The following is a 15,280-nucleotide window of genomic DNA, read 5'->3' on the forward strand; positions in this document are numbered from 1 at the left end:
TATATATATATTAGTGGCGTTTCATTTTAATTGTGGAAAAGTGTGGATTTGGGGGTTTTTAATCAAAGAATTTACAAACTTTTATCAGTGAATCTGTGATTTTTAAGCAGAGAAAACCAGAATCCCTCATCTCACTTGTAATGTAAGGGTGGAAGGTTTCAGAGGCATTCCCCTCTTCATTGATGGCCACACAGCAAAAGGTAAGGTTGGCATTCATCTTGGGGACTGGGAGGATGCTCTCAACTTGCACAGTTTTGAAAAGCGTCTTATCCAGGACCTGTGGTCTGGTGTCATTCAGAATCAAGGTGCAGTTTGGGTTGTATCTGCAGGAAAAGAGGAGACAAGAGCATGTCTCTGAAGCAGCCAGACTAGGTCATGGAGATCACTGCTCCGTTGTTCCTGCAGGCAGGGTGAGTGCTAATGGCGAAAGCAGACCCCCAGGGACTGGAGTCCCACTACAGCAGGGGGTCAGACTCGATAATCTGCTAAGGCCCCTTCTGACCCAAACATCTATGAAACTTGTTGCCCTTCCATCTCCCGGGGATGCTCACTTCCTTCCTCAACAAAGATTCTTCCATTTCCTTTAATAGACGGAAATGACCCTAAACCTGAAACGTAGCTGTTCAGATGAAGCTGTGCTTGGCAAGGCCCTGTTGATGTAAAGCCCCTTTCCCCATTGTGCAAACCAAACAAAACTCATGCCCCGGTTGCTGACATCGTCCCTCCCCAGCAGCTCAGCTAGCGGGATACCTCTGCTCCCTCCTGAGCAGGGGCCGTTTTGGAACGGTGCTGTGTTCACCAGGTCTCATCCAGCACAGCTGTGTACAATGTACATGCACTAGACTTCGCCGTCCAGAGCTGGTCTAAATCACCTTCTGGTGCTGGAGAGGCACCTTGCTCACTGGCGCCTACTGGAAATGACGGAGGAGCTGCCGTAGTCGGCAGCAGGAGACTCCGCATTGCCGTCGTGCTGGGCATAGCTCCAGGGTGCCGGCGGGCACCTTCATAGAGCCTGTTGTGCCGTTGGCAATGACAAGCTCTGGCACAAGTGCTTTGCGGTGTGGGACCCCTCTCCCCACCCTTGCTCACCTCTCGGCATGCTTGTAGCACTGATACCACTCGACGTGAGGAGCAGGGTAGCCATCGGCCAGGCAGCGAAGGATCTTGGAGTTGTTGGTTGGCACGATGTTCATCCGAGGCGGGGCTGGATGGGGACACAAAGGGATGTCTGGTTTTGTCCTCACCTGAACAAAGCTCTAGTCCTACTGGTTTTGAGGGAAGGGGCTCCACCCTGCCCCTCGGGGTCTTTGGGATCCAGCTTCCCCCCCCGGTACATCTTGGCTACCTCCCTGGAGCAGGAGTTCCAGCTCCACGGGCCTCTTTGCTCTTGGGGGCAATTGCTGACACCCCCAGGAATATGGCCATGTGGGCAGTCTCCATTGCTCAGGTGGTAACGGCTTCCAGGTGTTACTGGCCTGGACCCAGGCTGCTTTGGGCAAACTGGATCATTATAACAACAGCTGCCTGCCTGCAGCTCTTCTGCAGGCTTGTCCCTTGCTGGCTGGAGGAGCTGGGTCTCCTCTCGTCGTCCAGCTCTCCCCAGTTCCTGTGCATCACTGCGCAGACCCCGTGCAACGGGCACTCACACTTCAGGAACAGGCTGAAGGTCACGGATGCAGTGTCCTCGCTGTTTGCAGCATAGAAGGTGTAGAAGCCACTTTCCACCCTCTGTAGGCGGCTCAGGACGAGCGTGTTGTTGTACCTGCCCCAGGAGAGAGCAGACATCACGGTGGAATTACAGGTATGGAAACAACCAGCGTGTGGGGTGCTCTACAGTGCAATGCACTTGCTAAGTGCCTCAGTTGCTGCCTGTGAATCCCCAGCAGCCACCGGGATCCCGGTACCAGTCCATCTCCAACCCTGTGAGCAGAGATCGATGGCCTCCAGTGCCAACCAAGGAGAATTAGGCACTGAGCTTTTGCCAAGCTCCTCCTCGGAGGGGACACAGCGAGGTGGTGTGGGGCAGGAGGGCAGTGCTGCTTTTTGTTCTGTTTGGAAAGAGCTACGGGATCTTTGCATTGCAGCCGGCCTCATCTGGAGAGAGACCAAGGAGATCTACTCCAGTCCCTCCTCCCACTCCTGTCAGAGAACGCGCCGTGATGGAAGAGCGCAGACTCCGGGAGCTGACGCACAGTGACCTCTTCAGAGGGACAGCTCGGAAGCTGGGAGAGTTTAAGACCAGAGTCCTCAACTGGGAAAGGCCCAGGACTGGCCCGACAGAGACCGAGAAGTATTATTTCCCCACGGTGGCTCCCCCTCTCTCAAAGCCTGTTCTGTTCGCTCCATGTCCCTAACCCCAAGCCCAGCCTGTAGAGCCTGGATCTGAGCAGCAGTCTGACCGACTACCCTTTTGGTAGCTTTGCACTTCTGTTCCTCCTCGGGGTTACTTCTGGTGTCTGAGAAATGAAAGAGGAATTGCCAGCTTCTTCCAGCTAGTAGGACGCATCTCTGGGCATCCTGTTGTGGCTCAGCTTGACTTGAGGCTTTGTGGGGCCCTGGGTGAAGTGATAAGTGTGCAGTCCCAGCTACCCTTTTTCTCCCCCACCAATTGACCAGCTCCTAGTGCCTGGGCCATGTCTGTCCGGCCTCAGATCCTCCTCCAGCTGCTGCAATCGCCCTCCAACTGGGGTGTGAGGCTCTGGGGTGCAAAATTCAAGCAGCCAGGGGCTGGTGAGGGCAGTCATGATGGAGGAGTGAGGGGGTTTCTAGGGCTAGTGGACTGTGTGCGTCTGTGGTGCTAGATCCTTAATAAAGCAGCATCTGTTATACAGTCTTGAAGCTCCCAGGCTCCTGCTACATCAAACACAAGTGTGATGAAGATGTGGCACCATCTGACCTGCTGGTACCCAACGAGCCCCCCTGTGCCTTTTGCCCCAAAAGAGCATGCATTTTAGCTCTGGTAGCAGCCACCCATGAGAGTGACGGGGGCTCACGCTGTGACGCCTCTCAAAAATTAGGCTGCCAGGTTGGCTCAGGGGTGGGGACACTTTCCTTGACTACCTGTGCCTTTTTCTTCCTCGCTGCTCGGGTTTTTTGTTGCTGGTGGACATGGGGGAGGCCGTGTTTCCCCTCCCTTCGCTCTACCCACCGGTGGCCCATAGAAGTAGTCTGCTGTAGGCATGCCAGTCTGGAAGGGGAAGGGTTCCTCTGGCAGTGTTGGAAATATGCCCAGGAGAGAGGAGACGCCATACCGGTTGTTGCCAGTAGCCATCTGGTTTTCAAGCTGGGAGCTCTCAGTGTCCTCCGAAGGGTTGTGATGCCTCCAGCCCCAGTCATGAAGGGGAGGGTAAGCCTCAATCTGGACCTGCAGTTGCAAGCTCCCTCCCAGCGCTACCTTCTGGGTGGCGTTCTGCACAGGAGACAGATGCACGTAGCCTCTCTCTGAAGGACCAAAAGAGCAAAGACGGTCAGTGGGGGTGGCCATCCCCATCCAGGAGGGTGGTGCATGGCTCCAGCGCCCTCAAGGGAGTCCACTGCACTTACTCCGGAGCAGATTTAAGGGGAAGAAAGAACATTTACTGATCTCTGTCGCTGGCACGATCCATTTTGGTCAAACCTGGCATCAGGCATACCAGGGTGCCCTTCCCTGATGGGTGGCCAATGGGTTTATATGGTTTTAAAGCCAGGGAAAAGACAGTGGCACCTGCCCATCGTCCCTTGAGACACGTAAGCTTGAGTTCACCTCATCCCTGCAGACTACTGGGACTGAAATCAGCCCCTCGTTGGGCAGAGCTGATCCCGGTGCCTCCGATGGCAAAACAACACTGGAATGTGATGCAGCAGATGCCAGCAAGGATCACGTCTGTGTGATCACGAAACAGGCACGTTGTTTTTGGCCCCTTTAGAAATTGCTCACCTACGACTTTGAGCACGGTTGACAAGCTCCTGGATCCACCTGAATTGTTAGCTATGCAAGTGTATTTTCCGCTATCTCCCATTGTCACTGCAGCGACGGTCAGGGTGACATTAATGATGTAATCCTTCTTTACATAGTCAGTGCTTTTGGTGATTGTGGCCTGCAATCAAAGGAAAGGTCTGTTAGAGCAATCTGTTTGGAAAGGGAAAAGCCAAGACTTTTAATGACTGGGCCCGTCACCTTGTTTCCCCCACATCGCTCTGCTTTGCTCTGTGTAGCTTAAGTGTACGTGAGTGCAAACAGGTATTTTTAATTTGGATGTTCAGTACTGGTACTGTACAGTATGGACAGGCATGCACCTTCATTTCCATTAGTGCCAGCCCTGCTTCTAAGCCATATGTATGTTGCTTCATCTGAAAACAGTAATATTTAGTATATCAATGCCATCTCTTTATTTTAGCTGCTGTCCGCTCTCATTGGGATATGCCAGTCCAATGTGGGTTTTTATGGTGCCCTTCCAGACGTGCCTTTAGGCAGCACTTTGGCATGATAAGGTAGTGATGTGAAGAAATCCCTGAGGTAGCTGGGATGTGGGGGACCTGGCACTGCATTAAGTGCTTTATGTCAATGCCCTAGAGCAGAGGTACTCAACCCATGAGGCCCCAGTGGGTGAGGTGGCTTGAGGCCCCCAGACCTCTGGGGCCTGATCCTGGGGTGCGGGGTCTGATTTGGCCTGTGGACCAGCCCTGTGCCCCTCATCTGGACTGTGGGGCCAAATGTTGAGCATCAATGCTCTAGCGGCTCTAAAGAAAAGTCTTCCCCCCTCTTCCCTTTTGCTAGGGAGCTTGCGTGGGTGTGTTGAGCACGTTTGTTGGTGTGCAGGCCCGGCATTGACATTTCTTGGGGGAAAGCCGTCTGGGAGAAGCCAGTTCAGTTTCCCTCAGAAGATGTCAAGGTTCATGCTCGGTGAATCCCCATAAACAACATCCAATTTATTCTTCAGTGCCGCTAGACGCCAAGAAAAAGACCTATGTTTGACTCTGGGCGAACCGTCGCTGCACCAAAGACGAGAAGGGAAAGAATGGGCGGCTGTGCTCAAATCTCCACGGCTGGTGGGCAATGCCTAGTCTCAGCCTGGGCTTCGGTCCTTTGCTGCAGTCACCCCCGTCCATCTGGTGCGTGCCTGAGTCGAGTGCCCCCAGTGCCACCTTCTCCCTTGCTTCTCCAGAGATGCACCCGGCCGCAGAGCCGGGAGCGCTACTGTGACTTACGTTCTCGGCCGGATGCTTCCACGTGATGTCGTACTTGTGGGAAGGAGCCTTTACTTGGCAGGTGATGCAGAAAGTCTCACCCTGGATTCGCACATGGTCTTTTGTCTCCATCGTGACCGAGACGGGCATCTCCACTGCTGAGCAAAGGCAGACGCATGTCCAGGTGAGTTGTGCAAGGGTGCTAAGGTCTTTGCTTCCTGGGGGAGTTTCCAAGGGCTTGCTGACTTCTTCCTACCATCAGCTCTCCTCACCAACCCTGATCATTCCTCTCCCTCTGGTGTCACCATCGCATCTACTGCTGCCATTTCTACACCCCCATCACTGCCCCTGCCCGGCAGCTCAGCAGGTTCAAAGGGAAGGGGAGGCCTGTCTTGGATGGGTCCCCATTTAAGAGGCATAGTGCAAAGACCTCGCGGCATGCGAGCTCCCAGAATGAAGAGCAGTGTCTCAAATGCATCTACAAGTACCCAAAAGCATGCTTAAAAATTGTTCTCCAACTATTCAAGTTGGTCTAATAAAAGAGATCAGATTCACCCAAAGAACCTTGTCCGCCCGTGTCCTTAGACCAACACGGCTGCAACCTACACCCCTGTCTACAAGTACCAGGGCACCAAGGAGGCAGGAGGGCAGGGTCCAAGGGTATGGTCAGTGCTAGTGGGATCCTGCTGACTGAACCTATTCTTCATGGCAATGTTGTATGTGGCCCTCCCAGTACTACGCAGGCTGCTAAGGAAAGTTTTCCATTAGGCTGTGGAAGAGTTTTCAAAGGGACACTTTAAGTCTACTCAGGACACAGCCCTAGGGGACAACCAGGCCTTGGCTGGGAGGTAGGCTTAGGGCGAGGGGTAGGTGACCAACTTGAGTGGGAACTGGGCACGTAACTTGAAAATTCCTGTCTCGGGGACCCCGCCGGTCTTTCCCATCCTTAGCCTCGCTGGTCCGTCCTTCCTTGGGAGAATTCCCCCCACCAGTGCTACCACTGGAAGAGCAGCCAGAAACCTAACCCTTCACCTTCAGAAACAAGCAGTCTGATCTTTGTTGACTTCTTTGCTTCTCCGTTGATCAGGACTTGGCATCTGTAGTAACCTTTCTGAGCCTGCTGGACTCTGTGTATCGTTACTCCGTCCTGAGCACTGAAAGAAAACTCCGTCCCTGGTAAGATGGGGGAATGGTCGTCCATTACTAGAGTAACGTTGGATCCATAGGCTGGGTTGGTGATCAGACAGGGGAGCTGGGCGTCACTGCCTTCCTTCACTAGGACTCTGAAGGTGCTAACGTACCACACATTCATGGGATCTGTTGAGGGGATAAGATAGACCAGACGGTGAAGTTGAGCAGAGTCGGTGCAGAGGGGTGATAGGTCCAGCTCCCGTCTACCTGCCCTGGATGGCTGCCTAGTTTTCAGCTGGTGTCAGGTAGTCCTGACCCCACTGATAGCCCCACAGCTCATTAAGACAATTGCCACGGCAGATCCAGGCCATGACATTTAAATAGTTGAGATGGGGTTGTGTGAGTGGCAGTTAGCCCTTAACAAGTGGTTATATCAACAAAAGCCTCAGCTGGAAGGATCAAGCTGACCGGCTAACGAGGAGTTGGAGATGCCCGGTTGCAAGGTCCCCCGAAAGGCAGAGGCAAAACTGTGCTATCGGACCGTTTTGTAGGCCCGGCGTGGGCCGGGTGAAGGAGCCCGTGGCTCTGAGTGCAACCTGGCTTTCCATATGTACCGCAGAGCTCGCACAGATGTAAAGCTTCAGGTGCAAGTTATGGGTTGGCTACACAGGGACAGGTCTTCTGTTAGCAGTTAAGGTGGGAACTTAGAGGGAATAGAGTTATGCCTGGTATGGACCTGGCAGACTCACCTATTCTTGGCCGTTTGGGTTAGCTTACGTTGCTTGGGACTTGGTTCAACCTGAGGAAAAGCTATTTGAATAGTGAATACTCCTACCTAGTTCTTCTAGGGACTTTTCATCCCTATACCTTAAAGTGCTTAAAAAAAAAGGGGGGGTGGGTGGGAGATGTTGCATCATTAGCTTCATTTTACAGGCGGGAACACAGAGGCCCAGGGATGTGAAGCAACTGGGATAAACAACCCAGGCATCCTGAGTTTTACTCTGGTGCCACCCACTGAATACGCTGCCTCCATGAGGGGTTTTATTGGCATAACTGAAAACAGTCCTATATCATCAACAGAGCAGGATCTGGTATAGCTACCTCTCACAAAGAGATGCACAGAGGCTCTCCCACGGTTGCTGCTGTTGGTGTAGGCACACTGGTAGGTGCCCGTGTCCTTGTAGGTAGCACTGGCGATAGTAAGTGTGCTGTTAGTGCCCACGGTGCGCACAACTTTGTCTTTCAGTTTGGTGACCCATTCTACTCTGGAGTCCCCATAGCAAAGGAAGTTCACCGGGTCTCCATTGTTCACTGTCACAGTGGGGACGTTGGGTTCAATGGTTGGAGATGCTGAACCTGCGAGCAAAGAAAGAGAGGGTGGGTGAGCAACCCAGGTGGGAATTTCCATGGCTGAGCACAGCTTTTTAGCAAGGGCTCAAGGAAACATCGCATGTCGGGCCAGTTTGCTCCTTGTACACATGCAGTAAAGACCCTTTCCCTTGCTGGCACTCACCAAGGGGCACGGCCTTCCAGCTTTTCTGATGGAAGGAGTTGGGTCCAGAGAAGAAACTGATGTCAGAGCCCTCAAACACTCAGTTGGTGAAGTCTAATCGTCCAGATTTAATTAATTAACATAGGGAGTATGAAGAAGGCACTGGGTAACATGGGGCCCCTGTAGGATACACTTGGCAATCTGGTAATTGCACCAGAGGAAAAGGCAGACTTTTTAAACAATTTCTTTGCCTCCATTTTTTTGTGTAGGGACCAGGACTCCCCCACCGAGATTCAGGATGGACTCAGGAGACACCCTGCCAGGCCCAGGGTCAGGTAGGACCGAGTTAGGGAACGTCTGGAGGGGCTGGATGTGTTCAGATCAGCAGGTCCAGATGCTCTCGACCCCAGGGTGCTGAGGGAATTGGCAGGGGTCATTGCGGGGCCCCTGGCACGGCTGTGTGAGCGCTTGTGATGCTCTGGCCAGGTGCCGGATGACCGGAAGAAGGCCAATGTTGTCCCCATTTTCAAAAAAAGGGAGGAGGGAGGACCTGGGCAACTACAGGCCCATTAGTCTTACTTCAGTCCTGGAGAAAATTACCCAAGAGCACATCTGGGAAGGACCAGTGTGGGGGTGGCGGGGGGTGATGCTCAGGGGCAACCAGCATGGGTTGATTAGGGGCAGGTCCTGTCAGACCAACCTGGTGGCCTTCTATGATCAAGTCACACAATCATTGGACGCAGGTGTCGTGGTGGACATAGTCTTTCTGGACTTCAGGAAGGCCTTCGACACTGTCTCCCACCCCGTTTTCATTAAAAAGCTAGGTGACTGTGGCACCGATGCCTACACAGTCAGATGGGTGGCAAATTGGCTGAGGGGCTGCACCCAGAGAGTGGTGGTGGATGGGTCTTATTCGACCTGGAGGGATGTGGGCAGTGGGGTCCCCCAGGGCTCAGTCCTCAGATTTGCACTGTTCAACATCTTCATCAGCGACTTGGACGAGGGGGTAAAAAGCACCTGTTCAAATTCACTGACACCAAGATTTCGGGCAAGGTGGGCACACTAGAAGGGAGAGACAGGATACAGCTGGATCTGGACAGGTTACAGGGGTGGGCGGACGAGAACAGGATGGGTTCAACACTGACAAGTGCAAGGTGCTGCGCCTGGGGAGGAACAACCGGCACCATACCTACAGGCTGGGAACTCCCTTCTCGTCAGGGCAGAGGCAGAAAAGGATCTTGGAGTCATCATTGATGCCGAGATGAACATGGGCCGGCAGTGTGGGGACGTGGTCAGGAAGCCAACCGCACCTTGTCGTGCATCCACAGATGCATCATGTGCAGGTCCAAGGTCCCCTCTATGCGGCACTGGTCAGGCCACAGCGGGAGTACTGCGTCCAGCTCTGGGCACCGCACTGCAGGAGGGATGTGCACAACATGGAGAGGGTCCAGAGGAGGCCATCCGCATGGTCAGGGGGCAGCAGGGCAGGCCCTACGAGGAGAGGCGATGGGACCTGAACCTGTTCAGCCTCCACAAGAGAAGGCCGAGGGGGATCTAGTGGCCTGTTACAAACTAGTCAGGGGGGACCAGCAGGCATTGGGGGAGTCCCTGTTCCCCCGAATGCCTCCCAGAGTGACTAGGAATAACGGTCACAAGCTGGCAGAGGGTAGATTCAGGCTAGACATCAGGAGGCGCGACTTCACGGTCAGGGCGGCTAGGATCTGGAACCAGCTCCCAAGAGAAGTGGTGCTGGCTCTACCCTGGGGGTCTTTAGGAGGAGGCTGGATAGTTACCTAGCTGGGGCCATATGAGCCCAGTACTCTCTCCTGCCCAGGGCAGGGGGTCGGACTTGAAGATCTGCTTAGGTCCCTTCCGACCCTACATCTATGACACTGAATCCCGGCTGTTGGGGGACTTTGCAGTCCCTCAGTGGCTGTTCTCTCCTGCCGGTTTCTGCATCCAGCACATATTTCCCTTCTCCCAGCTTCCGATTTTGCCATCCCCAACTTGCTAAATAGCCTTTTTGCCCTGGGCCAGGCTTTGGGGCTGAACTGTAGGCATCCTCTTCGTCTGTCAGCTTTTCTGGGGAACTGGTGTTTCCTTCTCCAGAACAAAGGGGAACCTGGACCCAGCTCCAGCCCTCTGCTCGCAGAGAAACCTGTGTCAGCGAGTTTTGTAGTCATGGCCTAAATTTAGGGTGAGGGGAAGTGAGAAATGAATCAGTGTCCCAGGCCTGGGGAAGGAGCGCTCTCACTGCCCCACACCAGGCCTTCGAGGGTACCGGAAACACATTGCGAAGGGCTAGCTGTGCTCCCAGGGGCTCGGCGGCCCCTGACCCCTTTCCTCTGGCTACTCCACTTCTCCTTTTCTACCCCATTGTTTTTCCATCTTAAAGGGACCTGAGCATATGTTAGGATATGGTAACATCTCCCCCTGCTCCTAGCTTCCTAACTCCCCCTCTTTTATTCATTTGAGTTCATGGCATTCAATAGACCCAGTCCTGATTTCTCCCAGGGAGAGAAAAAATGTTACTTGCTGCAGCCAGACAGGAGCCATGAAACCTGAGGAAGGACGTGCTTCCAAGCTGCAGAGAAGAGGGACACCGTGACAGCTGTAGGGTGGGAGAGACGGAGGTGGGAGAGAGGGGATCTGGGCCAAAACGCCAGTCCAGCCCTGGGCACCTTTCCTGGAAGGGCAAGGGGACAGCACTGCGAATGCTAAATCCATGTGGTATTGAATCTTTCCAGGGGGAGGAGAAGAGTGAGGGAGGGCTTTTAGAGAGCATCTTCAAGCCTTTCACGGTGAGGCCCCTGTCCCATAGCTCCAAGGCTTTTGTTGACTGGCCCCCATCCCCAATGTCCTGAAAAAGGGTCAAGTCTACCCAAGTGACGATGGCACCGGAGTCTATTCTGGAGGTGGCCCTTGTGTGCATGCAGGTAGACTAGCTGGACTGTGCTTTTTCTTTCACAGCTGCCTTCTCCCGAGGGTTGCAGTGCTCCCGGGGCTGCTTTGCTGTTGTGAGTCTAGTCCGCGCGAAGAGCGCTTTGCTGGTTTTGCATGCAGAGAGAGCTGTCCTGGCAACGCCGTCCCCGCGGAGGCATTGCTGACCTGTGAGCAGGCTGCCGCAGGGCCGAGATGAAGGCCTGGGGGATGTGGAAATATTTGATGCACTGTTCCTTTTGAGGGTGGTTGGGTTTTTTTTACCATTGTTGTTTTTTTTTCTTGTCATGGAAAGAGGAACCACTTCTCTCCTTTCCCAGTTGGGGAACATCTATCCCAGAATCCTCCGTAAGCCACATTTTCCAGCTCTCTGCAGTACAAGGTTTTTCCTCTCCCTTATATACAGGAATGAGTCCTAGAGCAGCGATTCCCAACCTTTTTTATACTGCCAACTTGCATGGGAGTGGGATGGGGCGCACGGAGCCGGCTGCCTCCCTCCCGGGCTGCCCCGCTGCCCGACTTTAACCCTGCGCGTGACTGCCGGTGGTGGAAGCCGCTCGCCCGGGCAGATAGATGAGATGGGGGACTAAGCAGGGTGCTCGTCCTGGTCCTGGTGGTTGGGAACCTCTGTTTTAGAGGAATGTATTAAGGGGGATGATGTTTTGCTCACATACTAGTTTCCTCTCCATCCTTGCCCTCCGTGCCACCTCACTAGGGGCTCTGGTTTGCTTGGCAGACTTTTCCGACTGGCCGCCAGTCTTGACATCCGCAGCTTTGGCTTGTTCCCACGTGCTTCTGAAAGGAGGCACGTGAAAGGGGTGCGAGGGACACCACGTGGCTGTCGCCGAGAGGTGCGTGGAGGTGTGTGGTCAAAGGACTCGGTGCCCCTTGCTTGGCGGAGAGCCCCTGGATGTTATTTCACAGACCCGCGGGCTCCAGGCCGGCTCGCTATGATTCATCAGCTGGCTGCAGAGCGATCGCCCAGTGCCTCATGCATCCGGCCCGTCTCTTGTGTTGGGACGACCTTGCTCCTGTCATCCAGCCAAGCGCGATATGAAGCGTCCGAGTGATGGCTCGCTCGCTGCGCGCGTGCGATGCAGCAGCAGTGTTGAGTGGTTTCCCTGCCTGGGCAATGGTGGCACCGGAGCCCACCTGGGCGCGAGATGAGGGGCTAAGGGGCACGGCGGGGCGGCAGATCACCGTCCCACCCCCTCGGAAACGTGCAAGGACTTTTCCTTCTTCCTTGGGCTCCTGCTGACGTGAGTGAGACCCAGCGCAGGGCTCGAGCATGTCTCCCACACCATCCCCACCAGCTTCCTCAGCACTGTCAGTAAGTGCCGGCCATTGGCTTCCTCACACCAGCGTTGTGTAACGGTGACCTCCAGTTACAGCATGAGGCCCTTTTCCCTTCTTCCAGCCCAGCCACAACTGTCAGCCGTGCTCTTCCTCAGCTGTGTCCCCCCGGGGCTCCTAACTCGGGGATGGATGTGGGGCCTGTCGGTGCCCCGGGGGGGGCATTCCCAAGCGCACACCTCCATGCACACACCAAACCCAGAAATAGGCTTTTCACTGGGGTGTCCCCCTCCGGCTTCTCTGGAGACCCCAGCCTCCCGAGGGACGACCCAGCCTGGCCTCACTGGCATGTCACCAGGCTCGGAGCCTGCGAGCAGGAATGGGAAAGCCCCGGACGCGGGGTGGACACTGGACAGGCTCACGGGGTGGTTATGGCTTAAGCCAGTTGCTGGATGTCTTGGGTGGAGATCCTCAGAGGGACCTGGCACGGCGCTGCGGTCCCTGCTCTCGAGTTCCCGGGACCTGCCGGCTTTGCAGGAGGGGCCAGGCTCGTGGGGCAGGGTGTGGGGAGAGTTACAGGTCTCATCAGAGGCTCCTCTCAATCCAGCTCAGAGTGGAGCTGCCTAAGCTGCCAAGGCTTAAGTGCCAGCGTGACTGCCCTGGCTTGAGAAGGATGCCCTTTTCCGAGCCAGACGGGGCCCTTTCAGACGCGAGCAGCTGGGTGCCAGGTCAGCCCGGTCTCTCCGCAGAGATTTAACAAAGGCTTGTCCGAGGTGGCTAGGTTTCTCTTGTGGGATCCAGGCTCCAACTTTGCCTTTGCCCTGTTAGAAGCAGGGCTTTGAATCCACCTTTCCCACTGCTCGCAAGTGCTCTTGGGGGTGTGGGTGCTTCGATGCAAGCTGCTCCACTTTGCATAAGTAACAGGATATTTTATACGTCAGGCCAGAGAGGGAGGCTGACAGGCTCCAGAGCTCAGTGCCAGGGGTTGGAAGCGCTGCTGTCCCCAATACCATTCGGTGCCCGGCTCCAGGTCCGGCAGGGCAGCCATGAAGCCAGGCTTACCATGCTTCAGGGCACTCGTTCACTGCCAGGGCATGCTCGCCTTTCCCCACCTTGTGTGCCAACTGCACAGGGCTGGGGCAGGCTCAGAGCATGCCTGCCGGACCGGGTCCTGGCAGCTAGCTAGATGGGGAGTGGTTGGATGTGAGCGGGGGCCCCGAGCCACTCCTGCAGGGTGGGAAGCCTCCGCGGTCAGGTAGGGCCTGCGGTGTTGGGAAGCAGCTGGGCTGTGGCTTTGCATCAGCCTCACAGACAGACCACTCTGACCGCTGGCAGTTGTCAGAAGCAGGCTGGTGGCATCCGCCAGACGAGAGCCACCTCCGGGATAGTCAGATCTGTACAGACAACCCCCAAGGAAGGTTACTTTGCACGCCAGGCAGCTCCAGTGGCTTCCAGCATCAAGAGTGACCTTCCATGGGCGTCCTTAGAGAAACGTAGAGCCCCTGCCCGTCCCACACTGCCCAGCCAACATCTCCGTGTGGGCCTGAGGCTTCAGCTGGGACCTCCTTAAGGTGGGCACAAACCTTTGGAAATGCATCCCACCGTAGGAGACGGGAAATGCTCCAAGCCAGATCTTAAAATATCTGATTCCCACACGCTTGTGGAGGAGCCCACCAAGGATTTGGGCATCCTGCCCCTGCCGGGAGAGGAAAACCCTGTGTGGGGACAGAGGGCTCTGCGGTGAAGGCAAGCCCAGCGAGTGCTGAGAAGAGCCTGGTTCACCAAGGAGTCAGGAAACGGACTCATCAATCCAGACAGCAAGCACCACGCAAGCCCTTGCAGACCTCCTACACCCACACCACGGGCTGTGAGATTTTCAGGCAACTCAGATAAAGACTCAGCTGCTGAAGACCAGGAGCAGCAGTGCTCACAGGCAGTTTGACCCTGTAGCAGCACCCACATCCCCTCCTACAGGTGAGGGTGCATAGGAAGGAGCTATTGCTGCCTCTCCCCGAGTCTGACAACTTCAAGCTCACAACCAATTGGGTGGCCAAGGATGAAGTTTAGAGAAACCCCTGCCTGATGCAACCCCTGATGCTTCCTGGAGGATGCAGCTTGTTACCCAGCCCTCCCAAGGACAGTTTGTCTCTGCTTGCCCAGCGCCGCTTGCACTTCACTGCACAGCAAGTATGCAAGCATCAATACCAGCACTGACAGGATGAGCCCAGGGCTCGGCCAAGAGCTGTGGCACAGTTCAACCAAGTTTCAGCCCTTAAAAGGACAGAGGGGCTGGGGGTATAAAGTCATTTGGGTACCTACGGATGGAGACGTGTAACCTACTTAGTCATCTTGATAATTTTAGTAGGTCGCGAGCAACTATTGGAAGTTGCTAGACCTCAGACATCTCGCGTGCTAAACACGTGTGTCAGTTCTCCCAGGTGCTGAGTTACCTTTCAAGTCAGGAAGGGGTATCTTAAATTGTCTTGGAGCTTCTGGCATCTCCTGGAGCCTGCCCCTTTCCTGGTGCCCAGCGTTGCAAGCACGGCCCACGGGCCTGTCGACACCACCAGGAGCAGGTATTGCAAACTGCCCTGTGCTGGCTGCCTGCACATGGCACCTGCTTCAACTGAAGTGGCCATCCCTTGCAACAGGCTTCTCCCACCCTGACCCCAGTGTGGTCTGAAGCAGGCGTGACCCAGATCTCCACTCTCCCTCTAGCCTCCCACTCTGGCCCGCCGCGTCAAGCTGCCTGGGGCTCAGCCCGGCTCGGTGAAGTTGGCGCGCTCAGACTTACCATGCCAGATGCCAGCTGCCACCAGAAGCACCAGGAGGCCAGGCCCCATGTCCCCTGGGGCTCGCTCAGCACCGATCAGGTCTCCCGCACGCAGGTGAGGAGTCGATGCCCGGCACGGTGGATCCCCTGGAGGGAGAAGGCTGGAGTGGCGAGTGACGCTGACTCCTCTTCAGGGGCTTGCTTGATCTGGGAGAAACTTCTCTTTTTTTTTTCAAAACTGACCACAAATTAGGAAATCCCTAGTTCTGCGAAGAAGGAGAGTTACACCATGTCATCAAAAGCAGACCCCCTCCGCCCCAGGGAGGGGCACTGGGGCAGAAAACGGCCCTTTGCCACGCCTCGTTTGCAAGGGCCGTCCTCGGCATTGGTCAAGACCTGCTGCGGCCCACCCTCCGCGCTGGGCGGTGTCACGGGTCTGCGATGGCAGCACGTTCAGCCACGCAGCCACTGAATCGTGGGGAGCA

The 15,280-nt window shown here is 55.4% G+C and overlaps 1 protein-coding gene across 4 annotated transcripts in view; it reads right to left on the bottom strand.

The window, feature by feature from the left end:
- CSF1R (colony stimulating factor 1 receptor) overlaps window positions 1-15,043 on the bottom strand; it is a 25,827-nt gene extending 10,784 nt beyond the window's left edge. For 2 of the 4 annotated variants that reach the window (XM_019535217.1, XM_019535219.1), the window contains exons 1-9: window positions 14,817-15,043; window positions 7,399-7,653; window positions 6,199-6,483; window positions 5,188-5,324; window positions 3,917-4,076; window positions 3,252-3,441; window positions 1,647-1,762; window positions 1,090-1,204; window positions 136-323 (exon numbers count right to left, since the gene is read on the bottom strand). In XM_019535217.1, coding sequence (XP_019390762.1) covers window positions 136-323; window positions 1,090-1,204; window positions 1,647-1,762; window positions 3,252-3,441; window positions 3,917-4,076; window positions 5,188-5,324; window positions 6,199-6,483; window positions 7,399-7,653; window positions 14,817-14,865 — 1,495 coding nt within the window. In that variant the 5' untranslated portion in view covers window positions 14,866-15,043. The remainder of the gene's footprint in view (window positions 1-135; window positions 324-1,089; window positions 1,205-1,646; window positions 1,763-3,251; window positions 3,442-3,916; window positions 4,077-5,187; window positions 5,325-6,198; window positions 6,484-7,398; window positions 7,654-14,816) is intronic. The other 2 variants (XM_019535216.1, XM_019535215.1) reach the window with 2 other exon arrangements.
- Between the last annotated feature and the right edge of the window lie 237 nt (window positions 15,044-15,280).

This window comes from Crocodylus porosus, unplaced genomic scaffold, assembly GCF_001723895.1.
Source record: "Crocodylus porosus isolate Cpor-Errol unplaced genomic scaffold, CroPor_comp1, whole genome shotgun sequence".
NCBI classification, from domain to species: Eukaryota; Metazoa; Chordata; order Crocodylia; family Crocodylidae; genus Crocodylus; species Crocodylus porosus.